We start from the raw sequence: 24,473 nt of genomic DNA, 5'->3' as shown, positions 1-24,473 counted from the left end.
GCCTAGCAAAGCAGTGGGAGAAGGGGGGGGCGGGGGGATTAGCTCCCAGGGAGCAGAGCTGGGGGCTGATGAAGCTGAAGGAGAATGTTGTCAGAAGGGCCAATAGGGACAAATGACCCTGCCTCAAGTCAGGGTAGAGATGGGATGGGGTGGAACAGCCTCCGCGTGCGCCCCCCCCCAGAGTAAAGAGCAGGGCCCTATTTGGTGCAGAGCAGTAGGCTCCTTCATGTCTTCCAGTAGCAGCTGGGGCCTAGCCCCCAACTGGGGGGGAGCAGGCTGCTGAGAGTTGACACCCACCCCTGCTCCAGCTGAGGGGGAGGAACAGAGGGCAGCAGGGCAGAAGCTGCAGATCTCCCTCCCTCCCTCCACAGGCTAGTTTTAGTCACTCCATTAGAGATCTTTAGCAGCCAGTGCTGCTGCTCTCACCAGGGCCCACCCCACACACAGCAGAAATGAAGGGAACAGAAGCCAGGACTCCAACCCCACCCTTCCACCAGTGTAACACCTCCTTAGGCTATTCTCCTCCCCTCACAAGCCCCCAGAGACTCACCCCAACACCCACCATGGAGTTAGTTTAAAATTTTATTTTATTTTTTTTTTCCACTTTTTAAATATTTTTATGTAATAAAAAGTCGGTGTTCATCAGTCTGGTCTGCTCCTGTGTTCGCATGACTAGGGGAGGGGAGCCCAACACTCTGTTTAACAGCCCAATTGGAGTTATAAATAATAGAAAATAAAACCTTGGCGGCTCCAGGAGCCAGGGGCAGGTGGCTCTTGCCGCTGCGCGCTCCGCAAACCAACAAAAAAGGTGCTTGGTAAAGCCCCGCCCCCAGCTGTGGCCCCGTAAGGGGCAGGCTGGGGGTTCCACCTCAGGGCCCGGCTGCCAGGCCGGGGCGCACACAAGGGGGCAGAAGGAGCAAACCGGATCCCGGGCAGGGGCCGGCACTGGGAGTTCAGTTCACAGTCAGGAATCGAGGCTTCAGTTTCCAGGGGGGTGGAATGGGAGCTGCTGGGATGGGTGAGACTGAACTAGAAAGAGAGCAGAGATTGTTAGTGAGCAAAGCAGGACAGGAGGCCGAGCACTGGACCCCCACAGCAGGGAGACAAGGCTGCAGCCAGCCCGCCCGCCCACCCTGGGCCTGGAGCCAGGTGGCCTATCCACCACACCCCACTGCATAGAGGCCTCCCCAAGCCCCACCCACAGCACCTGCTGCAGGAGGAAGGCGAGAACATGCCCTGCTCTCTCCCCTCACCACGCCCATCTCCCAGGGCAATGAGCACTGCAGGCCTGTCACACTGACGCCTAGACAGCCCCCTCACTGCAGGCCTTCACATTAGGGGCCGGACCCTCCATCATCTGTCAGAGCTGAGCCCCCAGCTCAGGGAAGGAAGGGTAGCCCCTCAACAGCTTGCCAGCATGGGGGGTGGGGGGTTACTCTGGTACCAGCCTGGCCCATCACACACACCCACCAGTCCTGAACCTCTGAGACATCCCCCCACCCCCAGCACTGACCTTGATGGTGTCCTATATAGGTGTATGGAGATGGTGTGGAGGCTGAGAGGGTGGGCACCCCGCTCTGTGGCACGCCGCCTTGGGGGGGCCCCCCATGGGTCTGCGAGGGGTGGAGCAGCATGACCTGGGGGGGATGAGGTGCCCCGGGGTGGGGGGGTGGTGCTGCTGTTATTCCAGTCTGGACATGGGCCTGTGGGAGGGGAGAGCAGGGGGATGAGCATTGGTGGGTGGGGCCCGCATAGTGCCCGCAGCCCTGCTGCCCCTGCCACCTACCTGGGTGACATGGGCCATGTTGGTGTAGCCGTGCTGCAGCTGCTGGTGGGCGTGGATGGCGTAGACAGCCTGCTGTGGGAAGCTGCTCTGGGGGGACTGGGCACTGGGCCCTGGCGTGATGGAGGGCGGCGTGGCCGTCAGCGTGGCCGTGTGGTACAGGTTCTGCTGCTGCTGGGCACTGGCCAGGTGGGGCGGCTGCCCAGCCTGGTGCTGCGCCAGGACACAGGAATGTCGTGAGCAGGGTCAGGGAGTCAAACACCTCCCCACCCACTCCCTCCCCCTCAGCCCTGGGGGACATCCCCCCTCACCTGTACGGGGCTGGGGGCAGCGTGCTGGGCCTGTTGTTGGTTCCCTGTCGGGGTGGTGGCGGGCTGAGGCTGGTGGGGGTGCAGCTGTGTCGCATGGTGGGGATAGGACTGATGAACTGTAGCTGGAGAGAGAGAGACACCCAGTCAGACCCCGAGCAGCAGAACTGGCCCCAGCCCCTGGGGCTCCCCGGCCCCTGGGGCTCCCCGGCCCCTGGGGCTCCCCGGCCCCAGCCTACAGACTCACCATAGAGCGTCTGGGGCGTGGGCTGCTCCGAGGGGGGGTATTGGGGTGTGGAGGACGACACAATGGCCTGGGGGTGGCTGCCAGATGTCATCATGCGGGGGTTGCTCTGGAGCATCGGGGCAAATACAGGCTGCAAGGGAAGAACCAGGCCTCACGGCTGTTAGAGGGACCATCCCTGTGTGCCCACCCCTCACTGCCCCCAACACACCCCTCTGCCCCCAAAGGCTGCAGGGGCCAGGCCCCGTGGCTGTTAGACCATCCCCACACACTCACCCCTCTGCTCCCAGATGGCCCCACCGAGGCCGCAATGGGACAGAAGGGCCCTTCTCGCCTCACCCCCATGCTCCTCCCTCCCCTCCCCGTGGCCCTTACCTGAGAAGGGTAGTGTGCCATAGGCTGCATCATGGTGGGCTGCCCCGTGAACTGCTGGGGGTTATAGGAAATGTAGGAGGAGTAGGGCGTAGCTGCTACCAGGGGGGGCCCTGCCGCCGCTGCCGCCTGCATAATGGGGGGTGCGGATGTCGGCTGATGCTGGTCCGAGCGCTGGGGTGGGAGGGAACCTGTGGGAAAAGGAGCCAGCTGCTCAAAACGGACCCCAGAAGCCCCTAGGCTGTATGGCTGCCTCAACCCTATGATGAGGGACCCTCCCCTCCAGCCCCACGCAATGGTCCCTGCTGCCATCTCTCCCCAGACATCCCATCACTCCAGTGGATCAGCATCTGCTGCCCTGGGAGGGGCTCCAGGTTAGCCTCACCCACCATAGGGAGCTCTGCCCATGCTTTAGCCAGCCCCCCCTCCCATCAGTGCAGCTGGTGCCAGACTTGCTATGCCCCCCTGAGAAACGCCAGGCTCACCTTTGGCCCCTCGGTACTTGCCCTGCTGGCCAGGCACAGAGCTGGAGACAGGGTACGGGTACATCTGGGGCGCCTGCAACGAGAGAGCGGCAGCAGGGTGGTTACCTAAGAACAAGGAGCGCTCCCCTGCCCCCTCAGAACCCAGCTCCCCTGCCCCCTCAGAACCCATCCCCAAACACATTTACCCACCCTCTGCAGCTCCCCCATCCCCCCCTTCCCAATGTGCCCCCGCCCCCCCGCTGGATAGGCCCTGCTCCCCCCATCCCCCACATCCTTCCCACTCCCCGGACAGGCCCTGCTCCCTCATCCCTGCAGCCTCCCCCCCCCCCCCCCCCCGAGATCCTGGTCCCTCATCGCCCCCCCGCCATCCCTGCAGCTCCTCCCCCCAGCAGCTTCCTCATCTCCTGCTGCCAGTGTGGCCCCCCTCCTCCCCCCCATACAGCGATGGGGGGCTCACTTGGACGGCAGGGCTCATGTGGATCTGAGGTATGTAGGAAATGTACTGGGGGCTGTACATGCCCGTCTGGCCGGCCGTGATCACTGGGATGGAGGGAGTGGAATGGGCGCGAGGGCCCGGTGACGTGGGGGTGCTCGTCGACTTGTTCTGGAAGCAGAGACAGAGCAGGTGAGCATGGGACCCAGCCAGATCCTCACCAGCGATGGGGAGGACCAGCAGCCGCTGGCGCCAATGGGGCTCCCACTGCCCCCAGCCCAGATCACTCACCACAGAAAGCAGCGTTTTCGAGGGGTTGAACTCCTTGGCGTTGGGATTCAGAGTCGATTTCTTCACTTGCCTGAAACCAACGCAGGACAAATCAGGGTTAAAAACCCTGGAGAGCCCAGCGTCCCCCTCCAACCCACTCCCCCGAGTGCAGCCTGCCTTGCCCTCCCCCACCCCTGAGAGAACCCCTGGCCCTCTGCTGCAGACTCACTCGGACACAGGCCCCTCCTCTTTGTCCTCGGGCTCGCCCTTGCCCGGGGGGCTGGCCGCCTGCTGCTCGGCCACCTCACACAGACCCTTCTCCTCTTTGCCACTCTCCGGCAGCAGCTCCAGGCTGGTCCCGCTGGGCTTTGGCACCATGCTCACGGCGGGCGCCTCCTCAGGACCCTCGCAGATGCCCGGCTCAAGGGATTTCTCCTTGCCCTCCAGAGGCTCCTTGGGCCTGGCACTGAAGGACTCCAGGCTGGTCTCTGGGGAACTGCTCGGCTGGAGCTGTGGGGGAGCCAGATTCTCATGGTGAGCCCGGCCCAGACATGCCCACTCCCCCCGCCCTCCCTGCTGTCACCAGGCCTTACCTTGAACTGGGCCCCAAACTTGCGCAGCTCCTCCAGCTGGGTCCGCTTCTGCTCATTCTGCAGCCCTGCTGTGGAGAACAGAGAAGTGAGCGGAGGGGCTGCTGCAGCCTCGGGGTGCCCCCAGCCATAGGGAACCCCCACTCCCCACCCCAACCCCCCAGCCTCACTAAAGCTCCGCCAACACAGACGGGTTATGCTTCCATGAGGGGGACAGGTCATAGAAAAGACCCCCAACAGGAGGATGCAGGCCCCTGCGTCTTCTCCCCAGGCCCCTTCGCTTGGGAAGCGAAGCTTGGAGCAGTCTCCCTCAGGGGCACACACCAGGTTCTGAGGCGTCACAGGGTGGCTGGGGCCCGGCCCTGTCAGTGCTGACTCCAAGACACACACACCTTTGCTGGCTGCCTTGTTGAGCTCACATGACCCCGTCACTTCCAAGATTCTGCCAGGATCTTTAGCCACAGATGTGGGAGCCTCTTTCCCTGGGAGGGAAAAATGGAAATCCCTTAACACATTACACTGCCCTGCCCCCACCCGACCCCTGCTCCAAGGCACAGCTCCCCAGGCCCATCTCCTCACAGTGGCCACAAGAGTCCCCAGAAGCCCCACGCTGCTCCCTGGGCCTTACCCTCAACAGCAGTGGCCGGCACGGGGGCGGCTACTTTGGGAGAAGGGGGGTTTGGGGAAACACTCGACTCCAGGCCAGTTCTGGCCTCCGATGGGGATGCGGGTGCTGCTGGCACGGCAGATCCCACTGGAGAATCCTGGGAAGAGACTGGAGTGGCTGAGGCAGACTTGGGAGAGCGAGGAGGGTACATGCGGCCCACTGCAGGGAGAAACATTAGAGACGGGGTGAGAACATAGGTCCTGATCTCCCCCCCCATACACAGCAAGAGACACAGGGACAACCACACAGACTAGGGCTCTCAGACTCTATAAACCACCACCCTTGTCTCCAGCAGGTTAACCCTCAGCTGCTCCTCCTGCCCACCGGGCTAGCAGTGACTGGGGCAATGTTCCAGCTGCAGACCCCTCTCTAGCCATCAGAGCAGAAAGATCCCCACCCTGCCTACCTGCAGGGGGAGCTGCTGAGACCTCCACAGGGCGGCTTGACGGGGAAGACATGGTCTTGGCACCCCGGATGGGGCGCTGGGACTTCGGAGACATTCGGGAGGGTCCTGGAAAGCAAGCAAGCAAGCATAGGAGGGGGTTACAGGGCTGGTGCAGCAGCTTGGACACAGTCCCTGACCTTCCCAGAGAGTGGTGTGCGAACTCCGGGCTGAAGGGCACTGGAGACCAGCCTCAGGCATTGCTAGAGCCTCCTAGGAAGCCTCTCATGTAGGTCCCCGGATCTCACCTCCATTGATCCCTCGCTGCTCCGGGACAGGACTAGAGTTGCTGTCTGGATGGTGCGCACTGCCCCGGGGAGGGATGGACCCCACCCCTGGCCTCCCACCCCGGGAGCTGCTGCACCGGACGCCGCCTCGCGAGCCCTCTCTGACGCGCTGTGGCAGCGGGACATACTTGCCCTCCCTGCAGACACAGATGGGAGAGGAGTTACATCGGCTCCCACACCCTCCCCACCCCACCCCACATGTGTGCATGCGCCTCTCTCACCTGGAGGCCAAGCTGGGGCTGTCCCTGCCAGACACCTGCCTCTGCACAGAGCTGTGTTTCTCCTCCTCCGTCCGGCCGTCATCATTCTCCATGGCAATGCGCAGGCGGTACTGGGGGCTCGACTCAATCTCCCGGGCCAACTGGGCCGCCCGGGCTTCCCGCTGCCGGAACTCCTCTGAGTTATCTTTCTCTAGAGGGACGCTAGGACAGGGACAGACAGAGACAGGCCTCAGTGCCAGCTGACCCTCCCAAGAGCTGTACAGGATGACACTGTGGCTCAGAGCTGTCTGAAGCCCCCCATTTTGGGTGGCAATTGCTGCTCTGGTCTCCACTGGAGGGAGCCTGTTTCTGGAATTCGTTTGCCCATCTGAGCACAAGGGGGATGAAAATCACCCTGCGCGCTGTCAGTGAAAAAAGCAACCTCCCGGCTTGACGTGAGTAGCAGTGGTGCAGCCGGTCAGGGGAGCAAGCCGATACTTAGGAGCAGAAGCCAGCCCCGGGGCAATTCGGATCTGAAGATTGACAGGCTTTAAACAATGAAAAGCAAGCATGAGCAAGGAGCTGCTTTCACCCAGAACCACACTGGGCAATTCCAGAACCAAGAGCTACACAGCACTTGTCTGTGTGGGATGCTGGAGAGCCGCACCCCAACCATATGCAGGTGCACAGGGAGCGAGGCTGGGCTCTGCAGGGACATGCGCAGAAACCCTGGGTCACTTTTGTGGTTCAGATGCATCCAGACACGTTTTCTTACTAAACAGTTTTAATCTGGATGTTTTCTTAGGAAATTCTATACCAAAAAAAATCTACATGAAAGGGACATCAACTCCAGATGAAGGCAGTTAAAGAAAAGGAGTTAGAGGTAGCTCCAACTTCTATATTTGCACCCAGCCTGCCCTACGCACCTATCCAAGGTCCTCCGACCTGAGCCACCCCCTCCCACCACACACACGCACCTGCCCCCGAGGCTCCTATCCATTTTTGTGGGTTTAGAACCGCCTGTTCCTTTTCTAATCTCTCCCCCACCCTCCCTTCTGCTACATGAAAGGCCCACAAGGACAAAGGAAACAGTATCCGACTCCCCAGGGCAGTGGTTCTCAGCCCCTGGCTTGCAAGCCACATGCGGCCCAATCGGTATACAGCTGCAGCCCAACTCACATCCTCAGGGCCATATAGGTAGTATATATATTGTGTGGATGCTGCCCACAACACACGTACAGCTGCGTATACAGCCCACAACGGTAAATAAGTTGAGAACCATTGGCTCAGGAACACAGAAAGATGGACTAGACAAATCCCCAAAGAAAACAAGCTGGAAAAGGATCATTTTTTGCATGGAAGAAGAGTGAACAAAATCCTCCTGATGGAGGTGTGACTTTAAATGAAAGCCAGCCTGGGCAGCTTGAACTTGGCTATTCCCTCACTACTGAGAGCTACACCCTTGTTCTTTCAACGGAGCCACGGGTGGTACTGCAGTTCTTCTCGAAAGGGGCAGCCCCTTTGGCCTTTGTAGCCTGATACAAAGGCACTGGACCCAAGAATCACACACTCTTCCCCAAGAGCGACAGCTCCCTCCCACACAGAGCCCAGGCCCACACTCACGTGTAGGAGGACAAACTGCTGTCGTACGTTGTCTTCACGCCATAGTTCTCTTCATTAAACTTGAACATCTCATTGGGATCCCAGCCATTAGACTGCAACAAGGACAAGTGTTAGATACAGGCTCTGCAGAGCCCCCAGCGCTGAGCGCCAAGCAGCAGAAGGGATCTGGGTACCCCAGAGCCCTCTCCCCACGCTAACCCCTGCCCACCTCACCCCAGGCCCTGAATGCAAGGAGGAGCGAAGTCTTACCATGTCAGACTCCAGGTCGTAGTCGTCACTGTTGCTGTCCCCTCCTTCCCAGCGCTGCAGCACCTTCTCTTTGTGCTCCCCGTTAACCTTGGAGTTCATGGCGATGGCAGAGTCCGTGAACTTGTCTAGGAGCAGACAATGGGCCATAAGGACTGCCACCCCCTCTGGGCGACCCCCCAGCCCCAAGCGGGAACGGGCCCCATCTAGAGGGCCAGCATTACCTTTGGTGGCGTAATTGAAATCAACATTACGGAAATGCACCAGCATGACATCGGTGGGCTTGAAGACCATGGTGTCCACAATGTCCTCCCGCTTAGGTCCCACCAGCTGATCTGGGGTCTTCCTGTGCACAGCATCCACAGCAAGCTCGAACTGCAAACAGCCACCATTACTGCACGCTGCGCCCCTGCCCCAAGAGCCGGCCTCCCGCTGCCACGGGGGACCCCACATGTTCACCACAGAGCTCAGACGCTCTGCGCCCTGTCCCAGAGCCAGCCTCCCGCTGCCACGGGGGACCCCACATGTCCACCACAGAGCTCAGACGCTCTGCGCCCTGTCCCAAGAACCGGCCTCCCGCTGCCACGGGGGACCCCACAGGTTCACCACAGAGCTCAGACGCTCTGCGCCCTGCCCCAAGAACCGGCCTCCCGCTGCCACGGGGGACCCCACATGTTCACCACAGAGCTCAGACGCTCTGCGCCCTGTCCCAGAGCCAGCCTCCCGCTGCCACGGGGGACCCCACATGTTCACCACAGAGCTCAGACGCTCTGCGCCCTGCCCCAAGAACCGGCCTCCCGCTGCCACGGGGGACCCCACATGTTCACCACAGAGCTCAGACGCTCTGCGCCCTGCCCCAAGAACCGGCCTCCCGCTGCCACGGGGGACCCCACATGTTCACCACAGAGCTCAGACGCTCTGCGCCCTGTCCCAGAGCCAGCCTCCCGCTGCCACGGGGGACCCCACATGTTCACCACAGAGCTCAGACGCTCTGCGCCCTGTCCCAGAGCCAGCCTCCCGCTGCCACGGGGGACCCCACATGTTCACCACAGAGCTCAGACGCTCTGCGCCCTGTCCCAGAGCCAGCCTCCCGCTGCCACGGGGGACCCCACATGTCCACCACAGAGCTCAGACGCTCTGCGCCCTGTCCCAGAGCCAGCCTCCCGCTGCCACGGGGGACCCCACATGTCCACCACAGAGCTCAGACGCTCTGCGCCCTGTCCCAGAGCCAGCCTCCCGCTGCCACGGGGGACCCCACATGTTCACCACAGAGCTCAGACGCTCTGCGCCCTGTCCCAGAGCCAGCCTCCTGCTGCCATGGGGGACCCCACATGTTCACCACAGAGCTCAGACGCTCTGCGCCCTGTCCCAGAGCCAGCCTCCCGCTGCCACGGGGGACCCCACATGTTCACCACAGAGCTCAGACGCTCTGCGCCCTGTCCCAGAGCCAGCCTCCTGCTGCCATGGGGGACCCCACATGTTCACCACAGAGCTCAGACGCTCTGCGCCCTGTCCCAGAGCCAGCCTGGAGGACCCCATGGTTACTCCTGGGGGAATTCTGTGCCACTGCAGAATTTCCTGTTTGCCCCGCAGAATTTCAGGCCACTGGACTCTGCAGAGCTCAGATTGCAGTGAGCAGAGCGCCCAGCCCGGCTGGGTTGGAGGCTGCATGCTTTTTGATCCTCATTCTTGCAGGGACTGGAGAGTGCATGGGACGACCCAGCCAGCTCTGGCAAAGGGTAAGGAAGGGCACGGCCGCACCACAACATGTGCCCCGGTGGGACAATAAAGAAGTTGGGGGGAGTAAAGGCTCTGGAGGGACTGCTGTCTGGGCTGGGGGTTGCCCCGTGGTTCAGCTCTGGGGGGAAGGGGGTGTGGGTGTCTGGGCTCTGGGGGCCCAACAGCTCCCTCCAGCCCCCCAATCTGGAACTGGGTTGTTGTAGGGGTTTCTTTAACTCTTTACTCCTGGGGGAATCTTTTTTGCTGTTGTCTGTATTGTTTACAGGTAAGGTATTTTGATTACATTGTGTTATTTTGACAAATAAAATATGCAGAATTTTAAAATATTGTGCACAGAATTTTTTATTTTTTGGCGCAGAATTCCCCCATGAGTAACATGTTAACCACTGAGCTTAGATGCTCTGTGCCATGTCCCAGAAGCCAGGCCTGCCACTGCCCAGGGGCACCCCAGATGTCCACCACGGAACTCAGACACTGTGTGCCCTGTCCCAAGAGCCTGCCTCCTGCTTCCCAGAGGACTGGCCAGCCATGGGGACCCCAGCATTTCACTATCCCCCCAGACACTTACCTTAGAGCTGAGGGTTTTAAAAATCCCCTCAAAGGTGCTGCCATTTTTCACATTCACATCACACGTGGAGCCCTGGGGACAGAGCCAGAGATTAGCGCTGGCTGGGGAAGCACATACCACAGGGTCCAAGGTTCCCTCCAGTAGAGCACAATCTGTTTCTCCTTCACACCATCCCCACCCCCACTGCAGCTCCCAGGGTCCCCCGGCCCACCCCCCAGAACTGGGAGAAGAGAGGAGATGCCCGAAGGGAATCACTCTGGGAAGCAGCACACTCTCTCATTGGCACCTGTTACACAGGGTCCTACTAGACTCACTGGTGCTCCCGGATGCCCAGCACTCCAGAGGCTCGTACTATCCTAGCCCAGGCAGCACCACTCAGTTGGGAGCCCACCACTGTGACCCACTGTGAGGGCAAGAACTGCCAGAGCCCAGGGGCAGCTTGCAGACTGGGATGGGGTGAGACCTTTGGCTGTGAAACTCCCAGACCACCCCCAAGAACTTCTCTTTCTACAGTAGGACGCACACTGCAGCTGGTGACCTCTCCCCAGTCTCTCTGAGGACAGTGGCAAGGTGGGGGGAATTCAGGCCTCCTGCACAGGAATCCGTTTTTGGATGCTGTATGCCGCGCTTCGATGCTCTGGTGATGAGCACAGGCACAGGGGTGGACAGCATTACCTCCCAATCTGCAGTGCCAGCCTGGCCTTCAGCTCCTTATCCCTCCGGCCCCTGCCACCAACACAGCTGCTGCTCCTTTCCTCTCTTCCCACAGGCCCAGGTCCACCCCCCAGCAGAAAATACCCCACATCGCCCCTCTGTCTCCAGATCCCCCCCTCCCCACACTCCCATGGACATGTCCTGCTGGATGACACACACATCCCTTCACCTCCCTCCCTAGTTCCCAACTCAAAGTCCAATGCTGGGAATAGGGAGTTTCTGAGAGAGGGGACAGTATGACTGTCCTCCCCGCAAAGCCAGAAACTCCTCCCCACCCCCGAGACTCTTGCAACAGCCTGCTCCTGAATGGACCATGCTAGGCAACCCCCTCAGCATTGGAACAGGAACTGACAGCACTTACCACGACAGCCGTCAGGAAATGCAGCATTCGAGAATTGTTATAGACGCCTTCGAACACCTGTCATTAACACAGTGAGATGAACCCATCAACAAGGAGCAGTGAATACACAACCTTCATCCCCCAGGCTTCCCCTGTATGCACCGCCCTCAGCACCCGGGTTAGGAGCCAGGGCAGTTACCAGGATGAGTGGTGTACTAACAGCAATCACCTCTGTGATGCTACACTTACAGGGCATGCTTGGGGTACGACTCCAGGGCAAGCCACGTGCTGCTGTGTGGAGACGCAGGCTTGGGTCCTGAACGACCCCCAAACTTTGGAGCCTTGAGCTCATGCCAACCCCATCGGCACCAGCAGGCCCAGAATGAGCCTGCCCCCTCTTTTCCAGGAGGAGCCAATCCAAGGATTCACAGATCTTAAGGCCAGAATGATCAAGCCTGGCCTCCTGCGTAACCCAAGCCAGAGAATCTCACCCAGCAACCCCAGCACATGGCCCAGTGAGAGGGAAGAGACAGCACTGCAGGGAAACCTCCTCCAAGGTGGATCTGAGAGAGAGACAGCTGGATGTCAGAGTCCCACTGGCGACTCTGTACTCCCACTAGCACTGCAACTCCCGTGCAGCTGTGCCTCATGCACCGCCCCTCTGCCCCCCATCCTGCTACAGGGACTGAGCGAACAGCTCTGCTGAGGGTAAATTCTGGCTGCACTTGTTACTGCAGATACACAAGGCAGAGGATCCAACTTCAGGGAACCAGAGAACACATCTTTGGGCTTGGAACGAGACCATGAACCTGAAGCAGAACATCGCTTCTAAAGCAGCTTTTCAGAGCAGAACACACACACCCTCCCCCCAGTGATGGGAAGCCAATGCGGAGGTGTTCAGCTGCATACTTGGAGTGAAGGGGAGGGACCAACTTAAAAGCACAGATACCCTGGGGACTGAGAAGGCAATTATGGGACCTTTCACCTCTAGAGTTCCAATCTGGCCCTGGGTTGGAGGAATAAATTGGCTCAGAAGATATCAGGGAAGGAGATATGGGACTTTCCCCTCCACAGGGCACTAGCTCCAATCTGGACGGACTGGCTCAAGGGGTGAGGAATGGCACCCGTCTGGCTCCGTCTTGCTCCAGGCCCCAAGGGAACTGTCTGGCTCACTGGGGACTCCTATCACACTAGTGTCCCTTGAGATCAAAGGGAAGCTAGTGCTACCAAAACACTATGAGACACACTCATTAAGATCTGGGCCACAGGGAAGCAGTTAAAGGTCAGAGTGCTGGGTGGCAGGTCGGGTCCCTCTCTTCTCTAGTACACATTTTTGGGGAACATTTAAACTTGCATTGGCACTACGATGCAGAAAGTAGGAAATGCCAGGCAAGTCCAGCAGAAGCCTGTGGGAAGAGCAGTAGGGAGACGATACTGTCTGAGGCGTTAACGGAGGCCAACGCAAGCATCCCCAGCCCATGCCATGTTCTCAAGAAAGAGGAAGGGCCTGCCCAGCCACCCGCGGCTGCTGCGGAGGAAAAGAGTCTCTCGACCAGGAAGTCAGTACAACAGACAGCCTGGCTCTCCTGGGAGACCAGCATCAGGTTCCCCCCTCTCCCCTTTAGACAGAGCCTCAGGTACTTACTGGAGACTGGGGAGGCCCCTTCCCTGTGCTCTGCCCCCTGAAAACAAATCACAGGTAGAGCTAGTTACAGTACCACTGCGCGCCGGGGCCCTGACACCCCCCCCACCCCCCGCTCCCGGGAGGGGCCCTCGCCAGGCCCCCACAGGCTGCGCCCCTCCTGGCAGGACTCACCAGGCCGGGGGCCCGGACGCCTGGGGTCTAGCCTGGCTCGGAGGGAGGGGGACGACTAGGAGCCCGGACGCCTGGGTCCCCTCCCTGGCTCTGGGCGGGGAGTGTGTTCTAGTGGGGAGGGGCGCTGGGAGCCCGGACGCCTGGGTCCCAACCCTGCACTCCCAGAACTCGGGGGGGGGGTCTCCCTCTCCCTCGCGCCGCCGCCGGGCGGGGATTGGCTGCAGAACCGGCCAATCAGCACCAAGCTCGCGCTGTCCCCCACCCCACCTCCCCGCCGCGCGCGCGCAGTCACGGGACCCTCGCGGCGCCCCCCCCCCCCGGGCCGCGACCCCTCCCCCCAGGGCCCGGCTGTTACCTGGTGGTGCCGCCGCCGCTTCCTCCGGGGCCGCCGCCGCCTCCCGCCCCGCCCGGGGCCGCCGTCGCGGCCCGCCCCGCCCCGCCGCTGGGGCTGAGGCTGCCGTTGGGGCTGGGGGCGGCCCCCGGCGGGGGGGCCTTGCGGGCGGGCGGGGGCCCGGCCTGGGGCACGGGGCCGCCCGGGGGGGGCTGCGGGGGCAGCGGCTGCGGCTGCTTCAACATGGCGGCGCCGGCGCGGCCCCAGTCAACCCCGGCGGGGCGGGCGCGAGCGAATCAGCCACCCGGCGGGCGCGCGCGCGCGAGGCGGGGACGGCGCGAGGCGGTCGGCGCGGCCGTTGGCGAGCGGCGCGCGCGGGCCGCGGGGGAGGGGCGTTCGGATCGGAACCCGGCCGGAGCGGTCTCCTCGAGGGCTCCCTCCGCACAATGAGCCTGTGTGGACGGAGAGGAGAAGGGGCAGCGCGGCGGGGAAGCCAGCTCAGTGCGCCTGCGCCGACGGCACCGCCAGCCGGGCACATCCGCACCGCGGTGATGGGTCGCACCACGTGATCCAAAAGCGGGAACTTTTTGATCCTTCCGCCGAGGTAAGAAGCCCATTCGCGGCCGCTGCGCACGCGCCGCACCACAGGGCGGAAGGGACGGAATGGCGCTGCCTCGGTACGCATGCGCGAGGTGTGAAAGGGTCTCCGGGCCCACTACGCGTTTGAGGAAACCTTCCGGCGGCCCTCGGCTTCTGCGCCTGCGTACAGCGTCACGTAGCCGGGGGGAGGGAGCAAGCACCACTCCCTCTGCGCGTGCGCGTCCCCACCAAAGACCTTCCGCCCCACGCTGCGCATGTGCCTCCTTGGGAGGGAACTTGCCGGAGTTGGGGGGCAGATAAAGCTGAGAGCGCAGGCGCAGAGTGATCCCTCCGCCAGGACCGCCTCACAGAGGGGACGGGAGAATGAGTCCCGGCTCCTGCCCGCGCAACCTGAACACCCCCCCCGTGACGTGTACATGTAACCCTGGTTACATAGACACCCTGTGCCCCCGGAGGCGCAGAGGGACACGCGTGGGGAGTGGAGCTGGGGGGCAGAGGGGAGCGGGGCAGAGGGGCACGTGTGGGGGGTGGAACTGGGGGGCAGAGGGGCACGCGTGGGGGTGGCGCTGGGGCAGGGGGGAGCGGGGCAGAGGGGCACGTGTGGGGGGTGGAGCTGGGGGGCACGTGTGGGGGGTGGAACTGGGGGGCAGAGGGGCACGCGTGGGGGTGGCGCTGGGCGGGGGGCAGAGGGGCACGCGTGGGGGGTGGAGCTGGGGCAGAGGGGCAGGCAGGGGGGGCAGAGCGTCAGGTGGGGGGTGGAGCTGGGGGAGGGGGGTAGAGGGGCACCTGTGGGGGCCAGGAGACATTTGAGATGGTCACAGATTGCCATGCCAGAACAGACTCTGCAATTATCTCCTCTGACCTCCTGTATCACAGGCCATAGGACTGCCTTGAATTAATGCCTGTTTGAACCAGATCAGCTCTTTAAGAAAAATATCCAGTCTTGATTTAAAAGCTGCCAGTGGAGTAGAATCGGTCAGGACCCTTGGGAAACTGACCCAGTTGTTAATTACCCTCCCTGTTAAAAGTTCACACCTCATTTCTAGCCAATCTAAGGCCATGGCTACGCTGGCAGAGTTTTTTTCACCAAAAGTTTTGTCAATGATCAAAAAGCGCTAAAAGAACATTGTTGTTTCATGTTGTCTTCCTCTGTCAGCAGAGCGCATCCACACTGGGGGCAGTAGCATCGACAAAGCAATGCACTGTGGGGAGCTACCCCTCAGTTTAGCTCTCCACCTTCAAGTTTTGCAAGGAAGTACTTGTGATTTTTGTGGCCTAAGACTCAATGTAAGCAAATGATTAAACTGCTTGTTTACTTGTTGCTGCCATCTCCTGTCACAATTTCCAGGAAACAAATAAAAAGTGCTTATCATTCAAAAAATTTTGCTTTTATTGCACAAAAAACTACACCAGCACACACACATGCTTGGGGGGGCAGGGGGGTAAGAGGTACTGGGGAGGGCTGACTTTCAGAGCTGTGTGTAAGTCCAGCTATCATTTGAAAAGATGTCCGTGGGGATGGAGTGAATAGGAAAGCGAGAAGTCCCAGACAGTGGAAAGGAATTTGCGGGTGGAGTTTGGGGAGGGCATGGGAAAGAGTTCTGAATGTGCTGAAGGGAAGGGCAGGCACCCATCTGCTCAGTCTGGAGTATTATGAGGGACCGAAGCATCTCAGTTTGCTTCTCCATAACTTTAATCATCCTCTCCATTTCTGTCCAGCCTTTCCATTTCCCTTCAGTGCCTGCGTTCCCTCTTTTCTGCATCTGATTATTGCAGCACCTTCTGGAACATATCTTCCTTGCTCCATCTTGGATGCTTTCTTATCTGGTGGAGGTGCTCTGCCGGTGTGTAGGGGATGCCTCTGAAGGCCACATCTGCAGAAGCACAAGGAACAATACACAGAAGCATGATTAAATATGTGCACAGCATTGAAACAGTACAGTAAAATACATCTCTAGTAACATATCAATCACTTTCTCACTGACCAAATGCCAGCCAACACCCCAAACATGGTGAGTGTACCCCAGGGCAGGGGGCATTGTACGTGGGGAGAAAATCAATATGAAAGGGTTGTGGTACAATTGACTAGGGACAATATTCTAAATTTTTCCAACCTTTTCCATGGGGTGGGGGGGTCATACCAGATATCTCACTCCTGAGGGTAAGCAGGGAAGCAAGGGTGCATCTACTACACGCTTGTGGCTTCCGCCGCGATCCCTATGCTGCTCACCTGGGTGCCCCTTTGTCCCTGCACAAGTGATTGCAGAACGGCGTGGGAAAGTTTCCTTCAATGGGGGAAGGAACAAAGCAGCTTTGCCAAGAAACCTTCAACAGAGGATTGCCAAGTATCTCCACCGTACTGCTTAGCTGCACAGGGAAACGTCTAGCACACAGAAACATAGCCATTTCTATGCCCTCAACCCACCTCAGCACTTCACAAAGCAAAACCACTTATCAGGGGTCTCTGCTCCTGCTTCTTGCTCGCTGCAGTGTGACTGCCAAGACTGGCTAGATATCTTTGGAGTGGAGAACAGCTCCTGACTGGACGCACCACCAGGTGACCCTACCGTGGGCTCCACACAGGGCCGGCTCCAGGCACCAGCTTAACAAGCAGGTGCTTGGGGCGGCCAAGGGAGAGGGGCGGCAATTCGGGGGCGGCAGGTCCCTCACTCCCTCTAGGAGCGAAGGACCTGCCGCTGAACTGCCGCCGCCGATCGCGGCTTTTTTTTTTTTTTTTTTTTGCTTGGGGCAGCAGAAATGCTGGAGCCGGCCGTGGCTCCACATCATCATTTACCTCCACCTCTTCATCAATGACTTCATCATCTGGGTTAGGTCCACTTTCTGCCAGCTCCAGCCACGTCGAAGTATCCATGGGGCTCTTGGTGGTGGAGGAGGGGTCGTTGCTAAGGATAGCATCCAACTCCTTATCAAAACGGCAGCACCGGAGTGACAGTTTGCCTCCCTTGCCTTCTGATACGCATGCCTCAGCTCCTTGACCTTTGCTGTTCACTGCAGCATGTCCCGATCATAACCCTTTTCACACAAGCTTTGAGAAATCTGCCTGTAGGTATCAAAAGTCCTGTGGCTGGAGTGCAGCTGTGACTGCACAGCCTCCTCTCCCCAAATACTCAGCAGATCCACATTGGTCCAAACGGGAGAGCGTTTGCCGCATGGAACCGCCATGGTCAGCTGGGAAGATGTGATGTGAGCTCTCCACACCAAGCAAACAGGAAGTGGAATTTCAAAATTTCCCAGGCCTTTAAAGGAGGAGGGGTGGACAGTTGCTTACCTGGCTGCAGGGTAGTGGAATTGGAACTGCTGACCAGAGCGGTCAGGATGGGCATTGTGGGACACCTTCTGGAGGCCAGGTGATAAAAATCAAGCATGGTGTCTACACTGGCACTTTGGTGACAATACTTTTGCTAAAAGGCCCTATGACTCTCGTTTAGGTGGTTTTATTTTGTCACCAAAACTGAAGAGTTTTGTCACCGAAAGTGGCCTTGCAGTATTGTTTCATCACCAAAAGCTGCCTTTTGGCAAAAAACAAAAAAACTCTGCAGTATAGACAAGGCCTAACTGCAGTTTCATGTCATTGCCTCTTCTCTGCTAAACTGAAGAGCTCTCTGTTATTAAATTTCTATTCCCCACGTAGGTACTTCTAGACTGTGTTCAAGTCACCCTCTTTGTTAAGCTCACTAGATTTAGTTCCTGGAGTCTGTTACTATAAGGCGTGTTTTCTAATCCTTTTATCATTCTTGTGGCTCTTCTCTGAACCTTTGCTAATTTATCAACATCCTTTCTGAATGGTTGGCACCAGGACTGGACACAAGATTCCAGCAGTAGTTGCATCAGTGCCAAATACAAAGGTAATATAACTAGTCTCCTCCGACTCGATATTCCCATTGATACAGTCAGGGATCACATTAACCTTTTTAGTCACAGCATTGCACTGGAAGTTCATGTCTGAATGATTTCAGGGTCATTGCTTCTCAGGCTAGAGTCCCCTATCCTGTAACCACAGCCTATATTATTTGTTCCCAGATGTCTGACTTGATATTTGGCCATATTAAAATGCATATTGTTTGCTTGTGCTCAGCTGATCAAGCAATCCAGATAGCTCTGCATCAGGTGACCTGTCCTCGTCAGCTGCAGTGATGCTTTTATGTTCTCTTCGAGGTCATTGATAAAAATGTCATAGTGCAGGGCCAGGAACTGATCCCTGCAGGGGCCACTGGAAACAGACCTTCCCCCTATACAATTATATTTTGAGGCCTATCAGTAAGCAAACTTTTAATCCATTTCATGTGTGCCATGTTGATTTTGTATTGTTCTAGTTTCTTAATCAAAATGTCCTGCAATACCTAGTCAAATACCTTACAGAGGTTTAAATATATTAAATCAACAGTGACTTATATCAAACTTGTAATCTCATGAAAGAAAGCAATTAATTAGTTTGACAGGATTTGTTTTCCATAAACCCATGTTGATTGCCATTAATTATGTTACCTCCTTTAATTCTTTATTAATAATAGAGTCCTTTATCAGCTGCTCCATTATTTTGCCTTGCATCAATTGTCAGGATGTTGAAAAATTGGGGAGGATGCAGAATAAAACCACAAAAAAATTATTTGAGGCCTTTGAGGGAGAGCCTTAATGAACTCAGTCTGTTCCACTTATCCAAAATAAGATTGAGAGATGACAGGATTATGGTGCAGCAGGACCTTCAGGGGACAAAATACCAGGTACTAAAGGACTCTTTACTCTAGCAGAGACAGGCAGAACAAGAACCACTGGCTGGAAGCGGAAGCCAGTTGAATTCCAATGAGAAATAATCACCCTCACTGGTATAAATGTGTGCCTTACTCACTGGAACAAACTCCCAAAGGAAGGGGTGGATTCTGCATCTCTTGATGTCTCCAGATCCAGGCTGGAGACCTTTCTGGAAAATGCTTTAGCCGAACCCCTCCTGCACCCTGTCCCCCAACTCCCTGCCCTGAGCCCCTTCCCGCACCCCAACTCCCTGCCGCACCCCAACCCTGAGCCCCCGCCGCATCCCGCACCTCTCCGGCACCCTAACCCCCTGCCCTGAGCCTCCTGTCGCACCCCACACCCCTTCCCACACCCCAACACCCTGCCGCACCCCAACCCTGAGCCCCCGCCGCATCCCACACCCCAACTCCCTGCCACATCACAACCCTGAGCCCCCTGTCACACCCCACACCCCTCCTGCACCCCAACTCCCTGCCCTGAGCACCTTCCTGCACCCCAACTGCTGCCGCACCCTGCACTCCAACCCCCTGCCTTGAGCCCCCTGCCGCACCCCACACCCCTCCTGCACCCCAACTCCCTGCCCTGAGCCCCCTGCTGCACCTCGCACCCCTCCTGCACCCCAACTCCTTGCCCTGAGCCCCTTCCCGCACCCAACTCCCTGCCACACCCCAACCCTGAGCCCCCTGTTGCACCCCACACCCCTCCTGCACCCCAAGTCCCTGCCCTGAGCCCCATCCCACACCCCAACTCCCTGCCCTGAGCAACTTCCTGCAACCCAACTGCCTGCCACACCCTGCACCCCAACCCCCTGCCGCACCCCAACTCCCTGCCGCACCCCACACCCCTCCTGCACCCCAACTCCCTGCCCTGAGCCCCTTGCTGCACCTTGCACCCCTCCTGCACCCCAACTCCCTGCCCTGAGCACCTTCCTGCACCCCAACTGCCTGCCGCACCCTGCACCCCAACTCCCTTTCCTGAGCCCCTTGCTGCACCCCACACCCCTCCTGCACCCCAACTCCCTGCCCTGAGCACCTTCCTGCACCCCAACTCCCTGCCCTGAGCCCCCTGCTGCACCCCACACCTCATGCACCCCAACTCCCTGCCCTGAGCACCTTCCTGCACCTCAACTGCCTGCCGCACCCTGCACCCCAACTCCCTGCCCTGAGCCCCCTGCTGCACCCCACACCCCTCCTGCACCCCAACTCCCTGCCCTGAGCACCTTCCTGCACCCCAACTGCCTGCCGCACCCTGCACCCCAACTCCCTTTCCTGAGCCCCTTGCTGCACCCCACACCCCTCCTGCACCCCAACTCCCTGCCCTGAGCACCTTCCTGCACCCCAACTCCCTGCCCTGAGCCCCCTGCTGCACCCCACACCCCTCATGCACCCCAACTCCCTGCCCTGAGCACCTTCCTGCACCCCAACTGCCTGCCGCACCCTGCACCCCAACTCCCTGCCCTGAGCCCCCTGCTGCACCCCACACCCCTCCTGCACCCCAACTCCCTGCCCTGAGCACCTTCCTGCACCCCAACTGCCTGCCGCACCCAGCACCCCAACTCCCTGCCCTGAGCCCCATGCTGCACCCCACACCCCTCCTGCACCCCAACTCCCTGCCCTGAGCTCCCTGCTGCACCTCGCACCCCTCCTGCACCCCAACCCCCTGCCCTGAGCTCCTTCCTGCTCACCACACCCCCTCCCACACCCCGCACCCCAACCCCCTGCCCCAGCCCTGCATGCAATTTCCCACCCAGATGTGGCCCTCTGGCCAAAAAGTTTGCCCACCCCTGATCTATAAGTACCTACATAGGGAACAGAGATTTGATAGTACAGGTCTGTTGCATCTTACGTGCATTTAACATGCGCGATTTCAGCTTTACGCGGTCGGCAAAAACAAAACGAAAAAAAAGAGAAATATAACAATTTTAATACTGTACCTGTAGTGCGGGCGATTCCACCCGCCATTCAACTCAATGTAATTTCGACTATACGCGGTTTTCGCTTTACGCACTAACCGCGGAACGGAACCCCCGCATAAGATGAGACTCGCTTGTAGAAGGCTCTTCAATCTAGCAGACGTAGGGTACGTCTTCACTACCAGCCGTATCGGCGGGTAGCAATCGATTTATCCGGGATCAATATATCGCGTCTCATTAAGACACGATATATCGATCCCCGAACACGCTCACCGTCGACTCCGGAACTCCACCAGAGCAAGCGGCGGTAGCGCAGTCGACGGGGGAGCCGCGGCCGTCAATCCTGCGCCATGTGGACCCCAGGTAATTCGATCCAAGATACTTCGACTTCAGCTACGCTATTCGCGTAGCTGAAGTTGCGTAACTTGGATCGATCCCCCCCCCCCCAGTGTAGACCAGCCCAGAGATGTAACATGATGCAGTGTCTAGAAGCTGAAATTAGACAAATTCAGATTGGAAATAAGATGCAAGTTTTTACCAGGGAACAATTTAGCAGGGCTGTGACAGCGATTTCTAAATCAAGATTGGATGTTTTGCTAAAAGGTCTATTCCAGTTCAAACAGGAATTAACTCAAGAGAAGTCCTATGGCCCGTGTTATACAGGAGGTCAGACTAGATCATCACAGTGGGTTTTTCTGGGTTTATCCAGCCCACCCTACTGTACACTGAACCAAACAGGATCTTCCAGTTGATGCGGTGGCCAACAGGGCAAACATGATCATGGATATATAAACAGGGAAGTATCAAGTAGGAGCTGGGAAGGGGAGTTACAGCATCAGTGAGATCATTACTGAACACTGTGTCTAGTTCGGGTGTCCAGACTTCAAAAAGGATGTTGATAAATTGGAAAGGGTTCAGAAAAAGTCACAAGATCAACTCATGGTCTGGAAAACCTGCCTCACAGAGAGACACTGAAAAAGCACAAATTATTTAGCTTATAGAAGAGAAGGTTAAGAGGTGACATAGACTCGGTCAGAAGGGACTACTGTGATCATCTAGTCTGACGTCCTGCACACTGCTGTTACTGACATGTTGGGCCTACATCGGGAGGCAGTTTCTCATAGCAGAGGGCTCTTTAATCCAGCACCTAGACGCTGGAGCGGGACACATTCATACTGGAAGTAAGGCACAAGTTTTTAATGGTGATGATAATTAATCATTGGAACAACTCACTTAAGGATGGGCTGGATTCTCCATCCCTTGAAGTATTTAAATCAAGTCTGGATGGCTCCTGCTACAATTAAGGCACAAATCAGGGACACTCCGTTTCCGGTGCCACCTAAATCAAGACAGCCACCCCAAAACCAACTCAATCCAAAGCTTTAGCAACATGGACCTGCAAGACAACTGAGCACACCTCCCCAGCTGAAAATGACAACAGGTGTGTGACAAACATGCAGGCCCCAGGAGGCATTTGTGTGGGACCCACAGGTGTATTCAGATTCTCCTGACCCTCAGCTTACAGTTAAAGAGTGAGTGGCTAAGCCTCATGGCTGTAGCGATAACCTTCCAAAAACAACCTGAGGGTAACCAACGCTACCTGAGTCCATCTCTCGGAGACGGAGGAGCTGCCACAAGTGTGACTAACAGCACCACTGTCCTGAGTCTGCAGAGAGCCTGAGCCCATCGCTCTGCGCTGCAAACTCCCCTGGCCCTTATTAATCTGATTGGCGCCTCAGCTCTACTGCCCCAGGCTGGTGCATCAGCTGTAATGGGGGCAGGGGGGGCCTTTGGGGTTTGACGTATCAGGGGTTAGCCGCGTTAGTCTGTATCCACAAAAACGAGGGGTCCGGTGGCACCTTAAAGCCTAACAGATTTATTTGGGTATCGGCTTTCGTGGTATCTGAAGAAGTGGGTTTTACCCACGAAAGCCGATGCCCAAATAAATCGGTCCGTCCTGGCTGGTTTGGGGTTTGGGAGCTGCAGGGGGGAGGGGGGCTGGGGCAGGCAGAGGAGGAGGGGGGGCAGTGGGGAGGAAGGGGCAGAGGCGGGAAGGGGGCGGGGCTGGGACGAGGCCCGTTCCCTGCCCCCCCATGGCCGGCGGGCAGTCGCTCCTGCAGGGGACGCGCGAGCAGCGCGCGGCGCTCTGTCCCCGCGTGGGCTGGGCTCTATGGCAGGCGCCGTTCCATTCCCGCTGTCCGCCAGCACTTGAGGTTCACGGGGAGCGGCCGCTCTAGCCCGTTCGCTCTATGATGTTTGCTGTTCGTGAGATTCCTTCTAGCCTGACTTCCCTGCCTCTATGGTACAAGTGTGGCGCTGTAGGCAGTTCTCGTCCCTCCAGCCCCTCATCTCTATGGTACGGATCGCCCATAGGAGGCGCTCTGGCGTAGCCCCTCTACCACTCTATGATCTGTAAAAAGCAACCCCGAGTCCCGTGGCACCTGGTAGAGGAACAGAGGTGTTGGAGCCGGAGCTTGCGGGGGCGCCCACGCGCCTGGCGAAGTGGGAATTCACCCCGAACGCTCCTGCCCCACTACGCCTGTTAGTCCAGCTCCAGACTAACCCGGCTCCTCTGAGCTATGATATTTGCCACCCGCAGCTGTCGCTCTAGCGAACGTTTCAGAGTAGCAGCCGTGTTAGTCTGTATCCGCAAAAATAACAGGAGTACTTGTGGCACCTTAGAGACTAACAAATTTATTAGAGCATAAGCTTTCGTGGGCTACAACCCACTTCTATATGCTATATGCATCCGAAGAAGTGGGCTGTAGCCCACGAAAGCTGATGCTCTAATAAATTTGTTAGTCTCTAAGGTGCCACAAGTACTCCTGTTATTTTTGCTCTAGCGAACGAGTCTCCTCTCTATGGTAACTCTGCCCCGCCCCGCAGGAGTCGTTCTAGGCAGGCGGACTCGGCCCCGCTGTGGTATCGCCGCTCTAGCCTCAGTCTAACTATCGTCTATGGTTTTATGCCGGCTGCACGAATCGCTCTAGCCCGTAACCGCCTCCTCTCTATGGTGCTGTTGTTGCGCAGCCGCTCTGGTCCCGCTCTCTGTGGGATGGGGTTTCCGGTTACGTCCCGGAAGCGGAAGCCTAGACCTGCGACGTAGGGACGGATCACCCGGAAGCGGAAGTGACGAGAACAGGGCCCTGTCCCCTCTTCGCTGTAACGGAGACAGACGCGGAAGCTGCCGCTGCCGAGACCCGGGAGGAGCCGGAGCCGGAGCCGCCGGGCGGGATGGTGAGACTCGGCCCGGTCCGGCCCCCGCGACCCCGCCTGGGCTCCCGTTGGGCCCCGTCCCCGGCCTCCCCCCGGCCTGGTGCGGCTGGAGCTGGGCAGGGACCCGCCCCCCCCGCTCAGCTGCTTCCCCGCCGCGCGGCCAGTTCCGTCACTGGCTGCAGCTTTGGGTTGAAATGGGAACAGCCGCTTGCAGGGTGACAGCAGTTACAGCTGTGACAGCCCTGCGCAGGGTGACAGCCTGACACCAGTTACAGCTGTGACAGCCCTGCGCAGGGTGACAGCCTGACACCTGTTACAGCCGTGACACCCCTGCGCAGGGTGACAGCCTGACACCAGTTACAGCTGTGACACCCCTGCGCAGGGTGACAGCCTGACACCTGTTACAGCTGTGACAGCCCTGCGCAGGGTGACAGCCTGACACCTGTTACAGCTGTGACAGCCCTGCGCAGGGTGACAGCCTGACACCAGTTACAGCTGTGACAGCCCTGCGCAGGG

General features: G+C 58.6%; 1 protein-coding gene across 1 annotated transcript; it reads right to left on the bottom strand.

Moving 5' to 3' along the window:
• Positions 1-176: 176 nt before the first annotated feature.
• Positions 177-11,821, bottom strand: ATXN2L (ataxin 2 like). Its single transcript, XM_065422224.1, has 21 exons — positions 11,804-11,821; positions 11,334-11,390; positions 10,259-10,330; positions 8,175-8,325; positions 7,954-8,078; positions 7,705-7,796; positions 6,103-6,303; positions 5,843-6,018; positions 5,559-5,663; positions 5,114-5,311; positions 4,878-4,967; positions 4,489-4,556; positions 4,125-4,405; positions 3,917-3,986; positions 3,650-3,796; positions 3,193-3,265; positions 2,711-2,898; positions 2,339-2,468; positions 2,095-2,216; positions 1,787-1,996; positions 177-1,029 (listed from the first exon to the last, which is right to left on the bottom strand). Exons 1-21 carry the CDS (start codon positions 11,819-11,821, stop codon positions 718-720), a joined length of 2,886 nt encoding a protein of 961 aa, XP_065278296.1. The 3' UTR covers positions 177-717.
• Positions 11,822-24,473: the final 12,652 nt, after the last annotated feature.

The sequence above is a fragment of the Emys orbicularis genome, chromosome 24, assembly GCF_028017835.1.
Source record: "Emys orbicularis isolate rEmyOrb1 chromosome 24, rEmyOrb1.hap1, whole genome shotgun sequence".
NCBI lineage: Eukaryota > Metazoa > Chordata > Testudines > Emydidae > Emys > Emys orbicularis.
The sequence above is the reverse complement of the archived record's forward strand: the minus strand, read 5'-3'. Positions and strand labels throughout refer to the sequence as shown.